Source organism: Paralichthys olivaceus, chromosome 15 (genome assembly GCF_024713975.1).
Source record: "Paralichthys olivaceus isolate ysfri-2021 chromosome 15, ASM2471397v2, whole genome shotgun sequence".
NCBI lineage: Eukaryota > Metazoa > Chordata > Actinopteri > Pleuronectiformes > Paralichthyidae > Paralichthys > Paralichthys olivaceus.
Window position 1 is genome coordinate 4,671,469 of NC_091107.1, and position 19,168 is coordinate 4,690,636.

At 40.2% G+C, this 19,168-nt stretch overlaps 1 protein-coding gene, 1 long non-coding RNA gene and 2 other non-coding genes across 8 annotated transcripts; 2 read left to right on the top strand and 2 right to left on the bottom strand.

The window, feature by feature from the left end:
* The first annotated feature begins 642 nt into the window (after positions 1-642).
* Positions 643-15,352, top strand: LOC109635859 (tubulin-specific chaperone cofactor E-like protein). 5 transcript variants are annotated; one of them, XM_020097312.2, is made up of 10 exons: positions 643-765; positions 4,825-4,958; positions 6,033-6,198; positions 7,220-7,368; positions 7,510-7,649; positions 7,883-8,064; positions 8,311-8,567; positions 8,654-8,780; positions 8,893-9,009; positions 12,135-15,352. In XM_020097312.2, the coding sequence occupies exons 3-10, from the start codon at positions 6,176-6,178 to the stop codon at positions 12,478-12,480; spliced, it is 1,341 nt and encodes a 446-aa protein (XP_019952871.2). In that variant the 5' UTR covers positions 643-765; positions 4,825-4,958; positions 6,033-6,175; the 3' UTR covers positions 12,481-15,352. The 5 variants fall into 5 exon arrangements, with proteins under 5 accessions (XP_019952871.2, XP_069395946.1, XP_069395945.1 ...); XM_069539845.1 differs by lacking the exon at positions 643-765 and having other exon boundaries at positions 4,823-4,958; positions 6,033-6,099; XM_069539844.1 differs by lacking the exon at positions 643-765 and having other exon boundaries at positions 4,891-4,958; positions 6,007-6,198.
* Positions 2,426-2,498, bottom strand: trnav-cac (transfer RNA valine (anticodon CAC)). The gene has a single exon. It is a non-coding gene; the product is annotated as a tRNA-Val (tRNA).
* On the bottom strand, positions 3,329-3,401 carry trnav-aac (transfer RNA valine (anticodon AAC)). Its single transcript has one exon. It is a non-coding gene; the product is annotated as a tRNA-Val (tRNA).
* An 86-nt stretch (positions 15,353-15,438) lies between the features above and the next one.
* On the top strand, positions 15,439-16,921 carry LOC138413810 (uncharacterized). The gene is made up of 2 exons (XR_011246217.1): positions 15,439-15,566; positions 16,034-16,921. It is a non-coding gene; the product is annotated as an uncharacterized lncRNA (long non-coding RNA).
* The last annotated feature ends 2,247 nt before the right edge of the window (positions 16,922-19,168 follow it).

Genomic DNA, 19,168 nt, shown 5'->3' on the forward strand with positions numbered 1-19,168 from the left:
GTGCTGGAGTTCTGGTGCAGTCGTGTGAATTATAGTCTGTGAGTTAAGATGGACAACACAGCAAGTGGTCGTAAATCAAATGAAAAACACACACGAAAGCTAAAAAAAAGATATAAAAATAAACTTTCTTCTCAGCTAACCTGGAGAAATACAGAGGGAAACGTAATTTCAATTCCCTGTATGTCCTGCACATATGGCATTATTGATAATAAAGTTGACTTGACTTGACAAGTGTTCTGATGAGGAAAAGATATAAAGAGAACGAACACGATGTAAGAAACATCCTTATGTTTTTATTTTATAAAGAATTCTAATAATCTACACCGGTTGGATGGATAATTTATTTTAAACATTGTAGATTGTAAGTTATTTTAATAAATCAAAAGATGTGTCCGCTCGGTTTCGAACCGGGGACCTTTCACGCGCCTGAACTCTCTTAACTTTTCCCATTCATTCTCTATGGTAGTGCTTAACACTACGGATGTAATATATTTTTGGCCACTGAGTGTAATTTGGGGGCGCTGTTGTTCCGGAAATCGGAACCGGAAGCCCTGCTGCTTAACTTTTCCCACTCATTCTCTATGGTAGTTTGTTAACACTACGGATGTAATATATTTTTGACCACTCGTGTACCAGGTGTAATTTGGGGGCGCTGTTCACCCGTTTTCACACCTCTGAATTCAAAGGAGAGCATCGGCGGCGACTTCGTAAAGTAAAAAGTTTGTAGAAGTTTTAATCGTCAAGTTCGAACAACACAACTCAATGGTGAGTCAAGCTGTTTTCTTCAAGTTGTCCTTCCATGGCTCTCAGTGGTGTCAGCCTTTTGTACAAGTTTTTTCAAGTTGTTCTCTGAGTTGTAGTAGAAGAAGTAGTTTCTTTCTTTTGTTTGCTAACGTGTCTAAGTGCAGTGGTGGTACAACTGTACTGTGAGGCGAACGTGATGAATACTACGCTACTGAAGCCGTGAGGAGGGAGACGGTCACTACGTAGTGTGTCACCTTCTTTGTGGACATACAGGGGGATGGTGTCACAGGTGGAACTGATGCTGTGATGTCATGTTCTCACCGGATCAGTTAGCGGGTGCACAGCAGTAATTGGCAGTTCGCACCTGTTGACCGCGTGTGGTTTGATTCCTGCAGAGTTTCTTCACACGTGCTGCGGTGATGAGGGTGAGTGACTGATGATCATCAATAGGAGAAAGTATTGTTGGTGTTGTATCATCGTCACTAGTGTGAAATACATTTAATTAATTCATGTTTGCTGTCCAATGTGGGGGAGGGGCGGTCTTGTCTTCTATAATGTCGCAGGTTTGAAAACACTTGTGTGCCAGGTGTAATTTGGGGGCGCTGTTTACCCATTTTCACACCTTTGAATTCAAAGGAGAGCCACTTCGTAAAGTAAGACGTTTTTAGAAGTTGTTATCGTCAAGTTTGAACAACACAACTCAAACGTAAGTGGTGTTCAATACATGTCATAAATTAGAGGAAGTATTGATGGTGTTGTATCATCGTCACTCGTGCTAATTAATGTAATGAATGGATGTTTGTAGTCAAATGTGGGGGAGGGGGGGTCTTGTCACAGGTTTGAAAACACAAAGTGAAATATGTTGTGTTTACAGTGTAAATGGCTTCTTGGTCCTTTGCTGTCAAAGCTCTTGAACCTGTTGTCAGGGGCCGGGGGCTGGGGGACTGGGGGCCACATTATGACCTGTGATGTAGTTGGACTGTAACTGTGACAGCACTGATATATACTGTATGTACCAGTACTTTCTGTATATACCAGTAGCATATACCTGTAGCTCCCTCTCTTTATATTATATTATATTATTATACTTTAAAGGTCTAGTGTGTAAGATTTAGGTGCCAGGGATCTATTGGCAGAAATTTAATGTAGAATAATTCTCATGATGTTTTTACTATTTTGTTTCATCTAAATTGTATGAATTGTAGTTTTCTTCACCCCAGAAAAGCCCCTTTATATTCAAATACTTTATATTTACATCGAGTGGACCCTCTCTACGCAGGCCGCCATGTTTTTTACATTAGTTCAGACTGGACAGACTAAACACCTTTTAAGTTTTTATGACAACTGAAGCTCCCACAGGTTCTTTTTCATGTTTGGAAGGAGAGGGTGAGGTGAGGGCTGTTCAGCTGCAACATGCAATTTCAACACTAGATATCAAAAAATTCTACACACTGTACCTTTAATAAAATAAATTACAGACAATTATATTGTGTTATGCTATATTACATTATATTGTATTACATCACATTATACTGTATTACATTACATTATATTATACAGTATTAAGTTACATTATATTATACAGTATTAAGTTACATTATATTATACAGTATTATATTACATTATATGATACAGTATAATATTACATTACATTAATATTAATTAAAAAAAAGGATAAAGTTGTTTCCGCCCGGTTTCGAACCGGGGACCTTTCGCGTGTGAGGCGAACGTGATAACCACTACACTACGGAAACGGTGGAGATCTGTGGGAGGAAAAGTCGTTCAGAAAGTTCCAACAGTAGTGTAGTAGTAATGTTATAGTGTTAATGTGTGTCTGAGGGATGGTGTGACGGAGAGTTGATGTAACATCTGGAACTGATGCTCGAGTCCGAGTGAACGTTTTATCAAATTTGAAAGAAAATCTCTGGTTATTACTGAGTAATAAGGTAAAACTCCTAAAATATCAAAGTACATATCAGCAAGAAACATTTGCTGGAAATACATTAAATTTAAATTCTTTATTACTCAGAATGAAGTCAGCTTCAAAAAGTCATAGTTTGTTTTTACCAGCTCGGTTCGAACGCAGCAGCTCTAAAACAAAATGGCCGCTGATACAAACACAACTTTAAAGGTGCAGTGTGTAGAATTCAGTGATATCTAGTGTTGAAATCGCACGTTGCAGCTGAACACCCCTCACCTCACCCTCTCCTTCCAAAAGTGAAAAAGAACATGTGGAATGCCTTTTGTCATAAAAACTCAAAAAGTGTTTATTTTGTCCAGTCTGGACTAATGTAAAAAACATGGCGGCCTCCATAGAGAAGGTCCACTCGAGGTAAATATAAAGTATTTGAATATAAAGGGGCTTTTCTGGGGTAAAGGAAACTACAATTCATACAATTTAGATGAAATGAACTAGTGAAAACATCATGAGGATTACTCTACATTAAATATCTGCCAATAGTTCCCTCATAACATATAATTCATATAAACATGTGTATAATAACACAGTGACAGAATCATAGGAACTTTAGATAAAGATCATTTAACCACAGTCAGTAAAACGTTTAAACAAAAAGGATAAAGTTGTTTCCGCCCGGTCTCGAACCGGGGACCTTTCGCGTGTTAGGCGAACGTGATAACCACTACACTACGGAAACTGTGTGGAGCTGTGCAGGGATTATAGCAAAATGTATTACAGGACATCATATCAACATTTATGGACAAAATAATCATATTTTGAATTCTATCAAAGCTAACATAGGTTTTTCTACATGTTTGGTAGAGAATATACAACTTTCTGTGCATTTAAATATTTCTTTCAGGCCCTAACAGCCCTCATGTCCACACCTGCTTCCCTGGAGTACAAGGGAAATATATCTACTGCCCCACTAGAGTTTTCTCTTTGTGCAAGGCGCAGGGCATGGTCAACGAGATGACCTGGAGCCAGTTTTTTAAGGCTGAACGCAATAGATGGACAGTGCAAAAAAAAAAGAATGACAGTAGTTTATATTTTTATATTTATTTTAAATGTCAACTCTGCACAAAGAATAAAAAATATAAAACCCACAACACATTTGACATTGTGTATTTATTTCAATTTTATTCCAAACTGAGCAATTGATAACTGTTATGTTTAGGATTACACTGCCATTTATATATGTTTAGTTTGTGTTTTATTTGTGTTATAACAGTAGCCACTGTCAAAGTCAAATTAAGTTTGTCTACTCTTAAATGCAACCATCTCTTCTTATTGTATTTGCAAACACAGACAGTATCTTTCAGTGTGTCATATCACAGAACCTCAACGATTGAGAAACATTATTTTTTATGGAGTCAAAAGGTGGGCATGACTGCCATCTGGTGGCCACATAAGGTCAGCCAACTTTACTCTATTTAAACTATTACATTACATTCAACAGAGAAAAAAAAACTTGGACAAACAAAAGTAGTAACGTAAAAGCATAACAAATAAGTTAATTATATTAATAATAAAAGACAGAATGATTAAATAATAAGTTAGGTATGCAGAATGAAATAATAGTAATAATAATAATATTAAAGTTGGTATTAGAAATAGCAGTGAAGACTGAATTCTTTCAGAGTCAATATATCTTTCTGCTCATCGTCAAATTAATCAGAATTCCGCTACTTGATTTCAAACTGGAACTAAAACGCTCAGTTATTTGACCTGTTTTAGGGTAGGTGTTAGATGTAGATGTTAAGATCTTGTTTGTCATCTTATATGATGCTGTGAATGCCATCAGAGTCAGAGTCACATTTTACTTCTATACCGTACTTCTACCAGAAAACATTTTAATAGATTTTTTAGTTAAATATTCAACTGTTATTTAATTTTATTCATTTGCTTTGCGTTTAGAAAAGTGCTATGTAAATCAAGTTATCATCATCATCATTATTATTATTATTGTTATTGTTATTATTCGTATTGACCTGTCTTTTATATTGTGTAAAGTTTAAAGTAATTTGCTAAAAATAACTAAATGTGTACTAAATGTTTATTCGGCACATGAAGCCCTTAATTATATTCTGCTTCTGTATTTATGTTATTTTGATTTTAAGGACATTAATGGAGTGGAGGGGGAGAAAACAGCCGTTTAAAACACGTCATTTCCGGCAGAGGAGGCGTGTCTTAACTTGTCAACTAACCGAAGAACAACAAAAACAAACAGAACGCGCAGGAGGTTCCGGGGATGGTGAGTGTTTGAAAACATTCTGTCAGTGACTGAATTCAACATGTGCTGAGTTCTGTGTGTCGGTGAAGGTCAGTCCGTTGTTAACATCGTCAGAAATCGTCGCTACCTTCACGATCTGCAGCGACAAACCGACATCTCGTTCCAATGTTGCACTTCTCCACATTGACACTTTGGTTTTTCATGTCTTTGGTGTGAATAAATATACGTCATCTTTGTTTTGGTTGTTTATTATGTCATTATTTCCCCCCACGAGCGACCTCACGCATCCAGGCCTCGGACACAAACAACCCCCCCGAACCTGCCGTGCTCTGTGCCGTCAACAGCGTTTCACCGAACCTCTTTGAAAAATCTCTGGATTTAAGGTTTCCTTGCTCTTCACTGCGTAAATCAAACGGCCACAGTCATAATAATGAGCTCCTTCCAGTCCTTGTGGGTCACAGTTATAATCGGCATTAATAAAGTATCAAATAATGTTGATTATTTTCCAGAAAACCGCAGCTCTTTAAAGGGGTTTGACCTTTCTTGGCACTATACCATGGAGGGCAGTAACGAGCAGTTATCAAACAAAGTATTAAAAAAACAAAAAAATAAATGTAGCCAATGTGAGGAATGAAGTGTTAAGAAGTGACTTATGAAATGTGAAAACATTTTGATTTAAAATGTGTTATTTTGCTTAAATTGTCATTTTTGATGTGTCCCTTTTTGTGAAGCACTGTGTAACAGCTGTTTTGGAAGGAGCAATAGAAATATAGAAGGTGCTATAGAAATATAGTTGTAATTATTTTCCAGTTTTTTTCTTGTAAAGGTCAAAGCTTATCAGACGTCATGGTATATGTAACAAAGGTAATACTGTATGTGCAGTTTAGATGGATGGTTTCATAACTCTAGTCTGATATATGTTAATCATTCTCTTGTCCTTTGACAACTTTGTGGAGTTGGGATCTTTCTCTCTGTGCATTTGAAGATATTATAAATCTACACGAACAGAAATTAAATTTCTCTGCTTCCTAACCTCAGTTTTGATGCTCCTCTGCTTGTTTCATCAAAGTTCTCATCAGTGTGTTCCCTCGTCAGGGGTGGAGTTTTGTGATGTGACGTGCTGCTGAAAACGGGCTCTGCTTTGGTCTCCGCTACATCAGAGGTAAGAGACTGAAGATCTGTGTAACGAGAAACTGTCCCTGACAGAAACATCAGACAGACCCGGACGCCACGCTCGGATGTTTGGCAAACAGCACCTCAGGTGGGCTCAGTTTAAGATGATCAGATCACATTTGTCTGAAACTGATAGGGCTGATCACGGGTCGAGAGTCCGGGTCACCTGTGTGTTGTGTGAGAACAGTCAACCAATGTCAATATCAGCCATGCCCATGACATACATAGAAATACAGCCCGACTGATATGGACACTTGGGGGCTGAGGTCGATACCGATATAACGCAATGAAATTATACACATACTAATATATTGGCCGATTGAGTCCAAAGATGTCATCATAGAACCCTAATGACAAATAAATGTAAGTGTATATGTATGTGATCTTTAAATTGTTTGACCAACAATATGAAACCCAAATATATTCATCAAGGCATCATATCCGGAAATTGGAAAAGTGAAATTTTGCCAAGTTTCCTTCAAAGATTGATTGATTATTATATTATCATGATTTCATGTTGTAATCAGCTTTTGGACCAGTTGTTTCAGGAGGAACAGGTGGTGCAGCTTCACTAAGGAGTGCATTAGTGTCAGATATGCACCTGCTCTTGTCAGTGCGGCGTCACTTCTCACATTTCTGCTTCTGTGTCTCGTGGGTTATTTTCTGTGATGGTTTATTTTTAGACACTTTAATCCCACAAAACATGACTTAACTTACTGCAAACAGGAGAAAAAAGACTCATTGGATATGTTTGAAGTGACTGATCTAGATGTGATTTACATGCACTTATTAACCTGCACATAAACAGATCCAACCAGTTACTGGACAAATAATTTTGTTATTATAACTTTTCTTACAGTTATTACTATATTGGAAACATGCAAAGTTATTTAGTGCAACATTAAATCAATTACTAGTAATCACCTGTTGGTGGATTTTCTGTCAGTATAGCAACAATATCCTGTCTATAATTTCAACACACTTATTTAAAAAGTGAAACACAGCAGCAATGAAGCAGAGTCTGTTGTAACTGTCGTATTGATGAAGCAGTTTGTAAAATCAAACCCTAAAAAACGCTGCGACTTTCTCTACTCTCTATTCTCATTCAGGGCTGGAACCATGGAATCTTCCTCTGATGAAGAGGAGGTGCGCACCTTCGTCAAAGTCATCAGCGAGAAGTACAACCCAGAGAATTTCCCCTATGGCCAAGGCCTGGGAGTCGTGGTTCTGTCCACTCCTCCCGGATCTCCGGTCAAGGGTGAGAGATGATGCAGGGAGTTGTGTCAGGGTGACGACCCCCCCCACTGTGTTAATGAGCTCTGACACCATTCATCAAAAATACCCAATCACCATCGTTTTCTGTTGAGCCTCAAGATGTTTATCTTTTTCCTGTTTGCAGATCGCCTCTTCCTGCCCAGTATTCTGGTTCTGAACTACTGTGGAATCAGTAAAGCCGGAGACAAGTCGGACATCGCAGCGTTCTGTGCTCATGTGGTTGAACTGGACCTGTCTTATAATCAGCTCAATGACTGGGGAGAGGTGAAGAAGAAGATGCTGTGTGGAGTTTTACTTAGAAAAGTGTTTCTCAAGAAATAGAGCAGAAATTATCTTATTTCTTTGTGCTGCATACAACTTTTAAAATCAGCCAAAAGGTTATCCATTTGTTTGCCAGCAAGATTACGCCGAAATTAGTGAACAGATTAATTCAGAATTTAAATTTGTGTACATATTTAATATTTGTTAAATTTATTTTAATTAACCTGGGTCGCCAGATCTGCACCATTGTCTCCAACATCCCCCACCTGGACTTTCTCAACCTGAGCATGAACCCTCTGAGCGGCGCAGAGCTGGAGCCCAGCATGGCCGAGATTTTCTCCAGGGTCCGACAACTTGTCCTGATCAACACACATGTCAGCTGGGACACCGTTCACATGCTCACACAACAAACACCAGAGTAAGTGAAACATGTTAATTGCTGAAATTGTGTTTTTGATGGAATGGCTCTCAGTTTTCAGTCATTTTATGGACAGCAGGAGATTTTCCCCATGAGACACGTTCACAACAACAGGAAAATGTCCAGAACATTCAGGCGAATAGTAGCGTCTAGGTAACGAATGCAGGATGCTGGAAATGTTGTATTAAATCTAATGCAGAAATCTTGTTTTAACTGCTGCACATTTCCCTGCACCTTGTCTTCCAGGCTGGAGGAGCTTTTCCTGTGCCTGAACGGCTACAACACGGTGTCAGAATCCCAGACATCCTGTCCGTCGCTACGCTTGCTGCAGATCACAGACAACCAGCTGCAGGCCTGGGCAGAAGTGAGGAAGTTTGGTTCGATGTACCCGTGTCTGAGGACGCTGGTGCTGGCCAATAACAGCGTAGAGTCTGTGGGGGACACACAGGAAAACCTGCAGCGCCTGTTCCCAAACCTGCGCAGCATCAACCTCAACAACTCAGGTGTGAGAGGGAGAACAGAGACAAGGTGCACTTGCCAGTGTGGGTAGCAGACAAATATGAAACCTCTGTGATGTTGTGTTATGCAGGGCTTAGTAAATGGGAGGACATTGAGAGGCTGAATTTCTTCCCTAAGCTGGAGGAAGTCAAAGCGAAGGGGATTCCTTTATTGGAGCCGTACACAACGCACGAGAGACGCAGCCTCGTTTTAGCACAGTGAGTCGAAAGATTAACATACCTTACTGCAAACGCATGATACACGCACGTATTTATCGTCTTATCATTATACTTTGAAATGAAATGAAACTACAGCTGCTCCCGCCTGCAGGCTGCCATCTGTAATAGTGTTGAATGGGGGTTCGGTGTCTAATGGAGAGAGGGAGGACGCTGAGAGGTTCTTCATCAGGTTCTACCAGGACTGTCCCAAACAGGAGCTTCCTGAGAGGTACTCAAACACACAGTATACATTCATTATGCACATTTTTATCACTTCATATCTAATTTTAAAAGGTATCTCAAGTGATAAATCATGCATTTTTATATGTATATATATTTTATATACTGTTGGTTACAGTAGAATAAGAAGTAGAATTTAGAGGATGAGGCTTTTTAAGTGCCAATACCAATCCCCTATAATGTTGGTATAATTAAGTCTTTATATTATTTTATATATTCACGGTAAGGCTTGGCCTGTTATTACTTTTCCGTTCATCTATTAGTTATTTGTTTATACGTTTTTTTTGGACCAACTCTCTAAATCCAGAAGTCCCTCAGTCCCTCGGTAGATGCCCCTTAACAGTCCCCTTAAACGTACAATACGTAACTTCGACCACTAGGGGTCTCTCAATCAAAACAATAAGTGTGTTTCAGATGGACGTGGTCTGACGGTGGCTGCAGGGGTGGAGTAAAAAAACAAAGACGTGAAGTCGGTTATTTTTTTCGCTTCTTGTAGTGACGAGAACAGCAGCTGATCTCGTATCTTTTGCTAGCTGGCATGCAGCGTGATTTTCCTTCATCATATGTCGTTTGAAGTTAGAGCAGGGACGGGGGAAGCCGCAGGTTAAGCAGATATTTCTCAATTAAATGCGACCACAATGAATCGTCCGGTTATCTTGAATAAAATTGTGTATTGCTTTGGGTTTAAACATGGTTGAAAATATTTTGTATAATGTAAAATGGAAATTGTATAACAATCACGTCCGTCAAAACATGAGTTGTAACTATTGCAACAACCTCCCCCTTTTATCCTCAATACATTTACAGTAAGTGATACAAAATATGAAGAGCCCGCCCTCCTCTGGGCCGACATTGGTGAAATAATTGCCCACGCTCTTCATCGGCCGCATTCCACTTAACCTCGGCAGAATGCCGGAGAGGGATTTGTGAAGGAAGGTGTAGTCACCGGCTGAGAAACACTAACCTTTGGGAGACAATGCCGCCACTCTCTGCCTCCTCAATGAGGCCTTTGTGTTGGGAATTCTCTGATTGGAAAACTGATACATGAGGTAGCAGGTTGATTTTTTTTTATACATATATATATATATATATATATATATATATATATATATATATATACACAGGTACTCTGTCAACCTCGAACCTTAAGATGAGAGATTGATTATTATCACTTGGAGCAGACATAACTCCGCCGTCTTTAAAATGATGAATATATGGTAGAAAGGGAAAAGTGGGCTTTGGATCATGAAGGTGTATTTTTAATTGTGTTTATTTTAAGCGACTTTCAAACGGCCTCAGATGTTTTCGATCTCCACCTTCAGCTCCATGTCTGGATTTCTTTCCCTCCTGTCGGTAAATGTCACGCTAGTGGTTCTTGGTCCGGGGCCATATTCTCAGTAAAGGTTCTCGAGGTTAGGGATCGCCGTGACTGCGTGTGGGTGTTATAGGGGTGTCGGACACGCTCGGTAAGCAGTGAACACACCGCTATCTGCTTTCCTTTCGTGGCCTCGCTAACCTGAGAGGCCAGAGCTCTGCTGGGCAGGTTGCAGACTCTCAGGTGAACACATATGACACTGGATTTGAGAAACTATAAACACGGCTCAAATAAAAAGCCTTTATCAGACTTATAGAGACAGATATATCTCAAAATAAGAATGGTGGATAATCTTGAAAAGGGTTCAAGTCTGTTGTACGAGGAAACAGAAAATGTGTCGGCGGGACAGGAAGGATTAGTTCCAAGGAAAGGGTGAAAAAGAAGGAGCTGTTTGAAAACGAAATTTGAGATTGAGTGTATCCTGGAAAATAAGTAGTGATGGAGTGAAAATGGAACAGGGGATACTGAGGACCAGAGTCTGGGAGGGAAGAGAGGATAGCAACATTTAAACTTTTTAAGCAGCTCGTTTTTCACCAGGGGAACCGGAGAAATGACCAAGATCTGGCCTGGATAGTTTCTGAATTAGCTCCAAAGTGTTGTTTTTTTCTCCTGCTCCTTTATCGAAGGATTCTGGGAAAAACAATTAGCAGGCTAGCTTGTTATCACCTGCAGCTTTATTTGCCCCTTTATACCAAGCTTACCACCTTTAAATGAAGCCTTTTAGCTTAATGGCTTCTCCCTAGAATGGCACTTTGTGCACCGTGGCCTTAGAGGAGAATTCCCAGGGTGGAGTGCAAGGTTTTGCCAGAGACTCTGGTTCGGGGACAGGCTTTGTGGAGGAGTTCTGGGAAGGGAAAGGAAATTGCTTTGATTGACCCAGCTGTTAACGTAGCTATGAAAGCACAGTTCTTTTCTCCTGGATTTTATTTAATCGTTCCTGGGTCCTTATCTCAAACACGCATTCCCTGGAGGTGGATGAGAGCTTTCTCACAGCAAAAGAGAGGAAGACAACTTAGTGTTTCTCTGCTTCTTAACACTCATACAGGAACATTTCCTTCCACCTGTCTATTTGTCCATTCTAATTTACTTATTTATTAAAACAACTTGAGTAGAAACACCAGAAATTTTGAGGAAAATCCCAAGTAGAAGTTAGAAATCTGATAAGAGATGATGTGAAATTGTTGATTGTTGGTTGGTCAATAAAAATCTGTTGGTATGAGCCTTTCACAGTCTAATTGTTATCAGTGGTTATGTTTGCTGGTACAAAAACGCTTATTTTACAGAATAAACTGCAGAAAACAGTTTACAATTTACAGTTTTCTTTAATCAATTTCTCTATATTTGTTTGTATTTGCGTTTTTATTTATTTATAGTTATGTACAATAAAATGTAAAATCAAACCTTGATTACATTTATCTTAAGGGCTTGATGACGACATCTTAAGAATCTTTGTCAATAATGAAAAATATATATTTCACATCATTTTTTTAGCATCAAAAACAGGAACATTTGATCAAACATTAGTGTGATGATAACGACCTAAAAGATGGAAACCTTGAAAAAGAATTTTAGCATTTGCCCTTGGAGGGGGCAGGGTTAAGGAGTTATAATCCAGCCAGCCACCAGGGGTCGATCCAGATGATTTGGCTTCACTTTGAACCCACTGGCTTTTCAATAGTCTTAACAAGTCAAATGATAAACCCCTTAATGATCTAACCTGAGCCCTGCACTCTGCACAGGTACCATATCCTCATATCCAAGTATGGTCAGTTGGCCCCGTTGGCAGAGGTGGACCTCAGCCCGCGCTGCACCTTGGTGGATGTTCGCTGGGGGGAGAGGGTGGAGACGGTCAGCCTTCGCCTGGAGCAGACCGTGGGTGACCTAAAGAAACACCTCAGAGAGGTGCTGCAGTTGCCCACCAATGGGATCAGGCTTTTCTACATCAACCGGGAGATGTGCTCAGTGTTGGGACCGGAGGAGTTGAAGTGGGGCTGCCGGGCGCTCCACTCCTACCGCATCCGAGACGGAGACGAGATTCTAGTTGTGCCCAAAGTCAAAAGCCGCTGCAGCTCCACAGATCTTTGAGTCTGGTTTTTAAATGAATAGGACTTAAAGCGTTTTAGATAATAGACACTTTCTGGATACTAGCTTCAACTTGAGCCTTTTGGGTCAGTTGATATTTTTCAGCCTTGAATGTAAAGACGTTTGCTGTCCACCATAATGAACAAGTTCATACAGTAATATATTTGCACAGACAGTAGGAGTTCCATGTTCACACAGTTTATGAGTTTACATCTCATTTATCACAAACATTCTGCAAAACCATTGGTTTTCTAAAAGGAATAACAGCTGCCAGAATGCCAAATTATTGCACAATTGCACATTAATTTTAAAACTAAAACCACTTTATAACCTTATAATTGATGTTTGTCTAGTTAGGATTTAACCCCGCTCCATTTATAGCCTGATCATTAATGAAATTGATTAGAAATATTCTGATACAGAATATAAGTCCTGCGCACCACACTTTCACACATTTTACAAATTATTTGTGTTGAAGGAAATGTTGAAATATATTATATATATATATTTTAAAGAAAGATTAATGTTAGAAAGTTGGATTTTAAAAACATCAGCTGCTGCGTTCTGTAGTTTCAACGTTTGTCGTGTTTTTTGATGACTCGGCCGAGTTTTTCTGCACCGTAATCAGCAGCTCGTGTTTTCGCCCCATTTTTTTGTTGGTTTGGAAGATTCGGCCTGTTTACTGCGAACTCTGAGACCAGGGAACAGTCTTATCTGCTCTTTAAATCAGCTGACAAGACTGTGTCTCCATGTGATCTTATAGATGAGGGTGTTATTATTGCCAAGAATCTGAATAAGGTACAGTTCACATTACACACAAATGACTATTATGTCGGCAAGAAATTATGTCAGGCTCAGAACAAGTGAGTATCTTATAAAAAAAATGTTGTTTGCAAGGATTTGAGTTAATTAATACAAATAATACTCTGTTGTGGGTAAATATCCTTGTATAACCCTCGAGCTGTTGCAGGAACCCAGAACGCTCAGATACCGTAGAGCTGCTGCTGCTCAGTGAAGGCACCCTGGCAAAAGTAGGAGTCTTGGGTCCGGGACAGAGAAACAGAAGGAGTTGTGACGCTCAGGTTACCGCAGGTCTTCTGGCTCTTCTGTCCATCCCATGAATGGAGCGGCTCTCTGTCCCTGCAGCTGAGAAACGTTGAGGCCCGATCGGTATGGTAATCACACACCAACCACTGTGTCACAGACACTTCCGCCGTATTTAGGTTAAAATAGGTTCAACCAACAGGCTCTTGACCCTCAGCCATTCACCTCACTGTGTCCTTTATGTTCGCCTCACAAACCTGACACTCGCTGTCTCACAGGATGTGAGCTCGTGAACTTCTGCGTCGGTGACCTTTCTTGCTTAATTGACTCAGGACTGGGGTTAAACCGTACGGAATATTACAAGCAAAACATACAATATTATTAGGTTACTCAGTAGAGCTCAAACCTCCTCAGTCCCCTAAATATGTAAGATTTTTGTTCGTTAAGAGCTCTGAATTATTCACTGGGGAAGTGGTGAAAAGGTCAAAAAACACATAAAATCCTGGATCTGCCTCGGGCCATCCATCCCTATTATTGGCCCATGTCTCACCCATCCACAGTGTTAGGTGGAAATCAGTTTTTGTATAATTATGTAGATGAACAAATTAATAGACGGGAGAAAACAGTAAAAACACTTGCACTGTATGTTTGGAAAGTGCAGTAAAGCTGGTTGTTATCATGGCTTTCGTTATCACTTGTACTACCCGGCCGACTGCTGTTGCTCAACTGCAGATGTGTAATGTACCACAGGTCTGACGGTTGCTCATCGTTATCATTTATTGAGCATGTTTGAAATGTGTTTTCTTGAGCAGTAGGCTGTGAACAGTGGAAACAACAGTGGCTGTAAATGGATCAAACCCCAGTTCACTGAATCTGCACAAACTTGCAAACTTACACACAACTTCACAAGCCAGTGGATTAGAAGCCAGGACTCAACGTATATGAATACACAAATCTTTCAGTTTTGTGTTTGGTACTGAGCTCAAGGCCAAGAAATTCAATTTAGAAACCCTGAGTGCTTTTCTAGAGGGTTGTATGTCTCAAACATCTGGTTTCCTCCCTCGATCCAATGTCAGACATCTGGTTGATTCGAGGTTCTAGATGGAATGTACATGTATATTGAAGGTGTTTCCATGCATGCAGAGATGTGTTCTAGCAATGACTTGGATGTGCGTAGCCCAAACCTGACTCTGATCATTACCAGCATCAATCATGTGTTCATGTGAATTGTCTTGAGGCTTTAAATGCCATGAGTTCATGTTTAGAGGCGCCTTGTGTCAAAACCATGTGAAAATATGTTGAAATGCTGTGTCGGCCTGAGAGTGTGGTCGCTATCACTCTTCTAACAGACTTTCTTTTTGTAGTAGATAACTGGAGATTTCTTTTGGGTGTTTTCTGACTCACTTGTATTACACTATATCGTGATGGAGTGGATACATGGGAAATAATGGGATGAGTTTTTTGTTTGTGAAGTGGGTTTGCATGTTCAGATATATCTATCCATATATTTGATTTAAATTGTGTGAGATGTGTCCTTTCAGGGAAACAAGGTGTTTATGGGCATTTGTGATTCTTTTTTTTTTAATATCTTTTTTCCTCTTATCCTCACCTTTATTCCTCGTTAATACCAAATACAAACCTATTACCTATTTCCTTATTTTTTTGTGAGCAGTTTGTGCTCTTTAGTACATTGTGTTTAATTTATTTCACGTTTTCTTAGTGTAGTTTGTGTATGTTTCCTTGAGATCATATGGCCATTTCTTCACCTGAACTGTATCATGGTGTTTCACTTCTCTTAAAAAAAATAAATTATAAATATTACAGTTTATAACATTGTTGGGGTTTTTTTTATGGTTCAGGAGCATAGAAATGTAAATAAAGATGGACGATGCATCTCCACTTCCTTCCACTGTCCAGAAATGAAGTTATTATCCTGATTGGATCACTGCAATCTTGCGTCGACGTCATTTGGAGCCAGAGTCTACACATTAGTGATGGGGGGTGGAGCCACGGGGTCCTGCCAGTACATGCAGTCAGCCAATCTCGTGAGTCAGTCTCAGCTGTCAATCATGACGTTTCACCCTGTTTTTATTACATCGAGAAGCTACTTTACACATTTACAGGAAGACTAGCTGGAAGTATCTAAAATTACACAAACAAAAAAACATTATTTTCCTTGGTTGACATATTTTAACACGCATCAAACATGTAATTATTGCTGAAACTGCTTACGTCAACCGCTGCACATCTTGATTGAATGAGGAGCTATGAGGTAGGACAACCATGTGACAAAATAATTCTTGTTGGAGGCAGCGTGTGCTCGTGCTCAGCATGCACAGCTCTGTTTCACACACTGAATGCTTGGCTATGGAGAAGATTGGATTGTGCGGATGTTCTCTCTTTCTGGCGGGCGTGTTTCGGTCGAGCTGCAAAGAGTCCATTCCATACGTGTCAGGCGGTGTTGTGTTTCTGGGGCATTCCCTTTATTTTTCCCCTCCTCCTCTTCCAACAGCACAGCTCTAATCCTGAGTGTGATATCTATGCCGCCCACCCCTCAGCGCACCCTCACCAGCAGCACCCATTCTCAGAGTTTGGGAGCTGAGGACCCAATGGACCATTCCGTCACAACCGTACTCCTCACATTTTTCACTTGATTGTATCAAGAAGCAGCTTTGACGTTGATTCAGGAAAACAGTATAAGTATAAGGTAGTACCCTGGTCTGGAATAATATATATCTCCTTAAAGTTTATTTTTCAGTCCTAAGTGATTTTATTCAGCTTGCATCTCAGTACTTCATCTCCAGTGGTTCCCTGATTCTCTAGCTTTTAGGACCACCCACCGTTCGGTTGAATGTTTTGGGTTTTATTGAAATGTCTTGACATCTATCAAACAGACTGACATAGAAGTTGATGATATATATAAAGGGTGTCCAAAGGACTCCCATCATTCTCCACCAACAGGACAAAGTTTATTTATCTAGTGAAATATCTCAATTGGACGTTGACTTTCATGATCAAGAGAATGAATCTGAATGAATATTGGCTCAGAATGAAACGTCTTTTGGATGGATTGTACACACACATGCATACACATCACATTTAGATGCTGTGCAGAATCCAGACTCCAAGCCACAACGTTTATTAAGAAAAGCACCAATAGATTTGACCTGCAAAACTAAAGACATTCCCATTAGCCTTGGTTGAACTTTGTGTTCAATGATATCAAAAGTTAACATGATAAAATACTAAACTATGTTGAATATAGCAAACATTTTAACTGCTAAGTATGTTGACTCTAGCATTAAGCTTAACACTCTGCTGGGACTAAGCCTGAGCTATAAGGACCAGGCAGGTTCCACATATTGATAATGGACATTGTAAATATATACGATAAATATGATGCATTGGTCATTTGTTTGTCTGCTGGTACATACAGGAGGCTTCCAAAAAGGCCACTGCAGTCCACCTGTGTGGACCCCAACCAGTTTCCCAATATGTCATTCCAAGAACATGGCTATGGAAGGTCAGACTTAAATATGATGTATGTGGTTGCATTGTACTAATCACACCTAGCACCTTCTAACGTTAAAAAGGACCCGGTTGTGCAGTTGGTACTCTGATCTGCCCCATTGCATTATAAAGTGGGAATTGAGGGCAGGGGGGCTGAACAGCGCCCATTGTGTGCTGAGGTGAAGGGGCCGTTGGGGCAAGAAGGTTTGGGTTACTGGTAGCAGGTTCAACCTTGTGAATGGAAAGGAAGGAGAGCAGGGCAGGGCAGAGCCAACCACTGGGCATAGGGTTGAATTAGAGTGGTCCACTCCACGGATTAGGTGACGGCCGAACAGAGCTCAACCGGTTTCCAGTCCAGGACCTTCTTTGTGAAGGTCAGGCTTGATGGATTCTCCAGAACTTGTGACAGCTTGCCACTGTTCCCACACAGTACCGTCCTGCTGCAGGGAACCTTTGATGCAATTTCCCTGTTTCATGCAAACAATTTGGCTCCCCAATCAATGGGGCCTCTTGATGTTGAAGAGTCATGTTTATATAAACTGAGTTCAAGGTCTCAGGTCCTTCCCACCCACTGTTCATTGGACAGATCCAGTTAAGGAATGGAAGTAAGGGAGTTTCAATCACACTATGTGATGCATATAGGACTTAGTGACACCATGATGTCTAATAATCACTTGTAAGCAGACTTAACTATCCTGTGAATCAACTTTTTGCCATCTCATTATTACGTTTCCGCAGTTATGATTGGCTTTAGCCATCAAATGTCTTATTTTGACCGATTGTCTGTTGGTGCAGATCATTTATTTTACCATTCGCACACAATAATGCACTCAATACCAAAATATTTTTTGTTGAGTCAGATGATGACTCTGTGGGTTAGTCACCACAAGCGACTCATTTTACCTATGAACCATCATCATGTGATATGCTGTTAGCGCTCATTAATGTGGCTTCAAGTTGACCACCCAAGTTCAGAGAAGAAAAAAGGAGCAATATGCTCATGTATTATGTTTTATTTTCCGTATTAATTCTCCTGTGTCACAGGGAATGGAAACACAAGGGTGCAAGTGCGAGAAATTTGAGTCTTCCCCACTTCTACGTCCTCAACATTTCCCAAAATACAACCCTGAGATCAGGAAGCTCCCCCGACCCAGTAGGTCATCTGTAACTGTTGATTTTTTTGTCCCTCTTTGTGCAACACTCTCTTTCACATGTTGTTTAAGAGTATGTGAGCATTTACACAACAAGGCGTGGGACGTATAAAAGAAGCCTGCACAGAGAGCCTTGGTGCTGCTTAATGGGAGCCCGGGGCCTGCCCTCATACCTGGAGCCTTTCACACATCTTGCTCCCTGCCTCTCCAATTACTTCCACTGTCCAACTGCAACAAAGACCCATCTGACTGCCCTTTCCTTCCCAGACCCTATCAGTGTGGATCCACCTGAGATTTCCCCTTGCTATCTGTCCAGCATCTATCGTAATGAAGTGTCTTGTGTAACCTTGTAAATGAGGCCGTGCCTAATTAAAAAAAAAAGGGGGTACACAGAGTAGCCAAAGTGACTCATGTTAATTCTGTAACTCTACCTACCACAGAGCTTGAAAAGCAAGGTTTCAGACTGTGTGTGTGTTTCTGCTGTTTTGTCCATAAATGCCCCCAAGTGAGACTCTACTACTCAGGTGAGTTTGTGTGCTCAGGCGCCCTGAGATTTAAATAAACTGAGTGAACTCTGGAATAGCCGATACTACAACAAATGCCAAATCAAAGGGCATCAACCCTATGTCAACCTTTTTCTATATTGTCAAGGTATAAAAATTAAAATGCGTAAATTCTCACAGAAATTATAGCCACAAGTGCAGCTGGAGATGCTGGAAGAAATATTAATAACGAAACAAAATTCATTGTTCCAAAAATATAAAGGCCACAGTGTTTCCATCGAATTTTCCTGCAGCCATTTTATCATCATTTGGCCCATTGCAGGTGTTAATGACAGATCCTGCCTGAAAGACTTGACACTCATCCTGTCTGAGAGCCTCTCTTTGTGCAAAACATTCCTATTCTCCTGTGTTTAAAATATTTCTACAAACAGTATTTCTCTTTAGTTTTTCCACTTCCCTCCATCTTTTCCAGGTATCTGACCT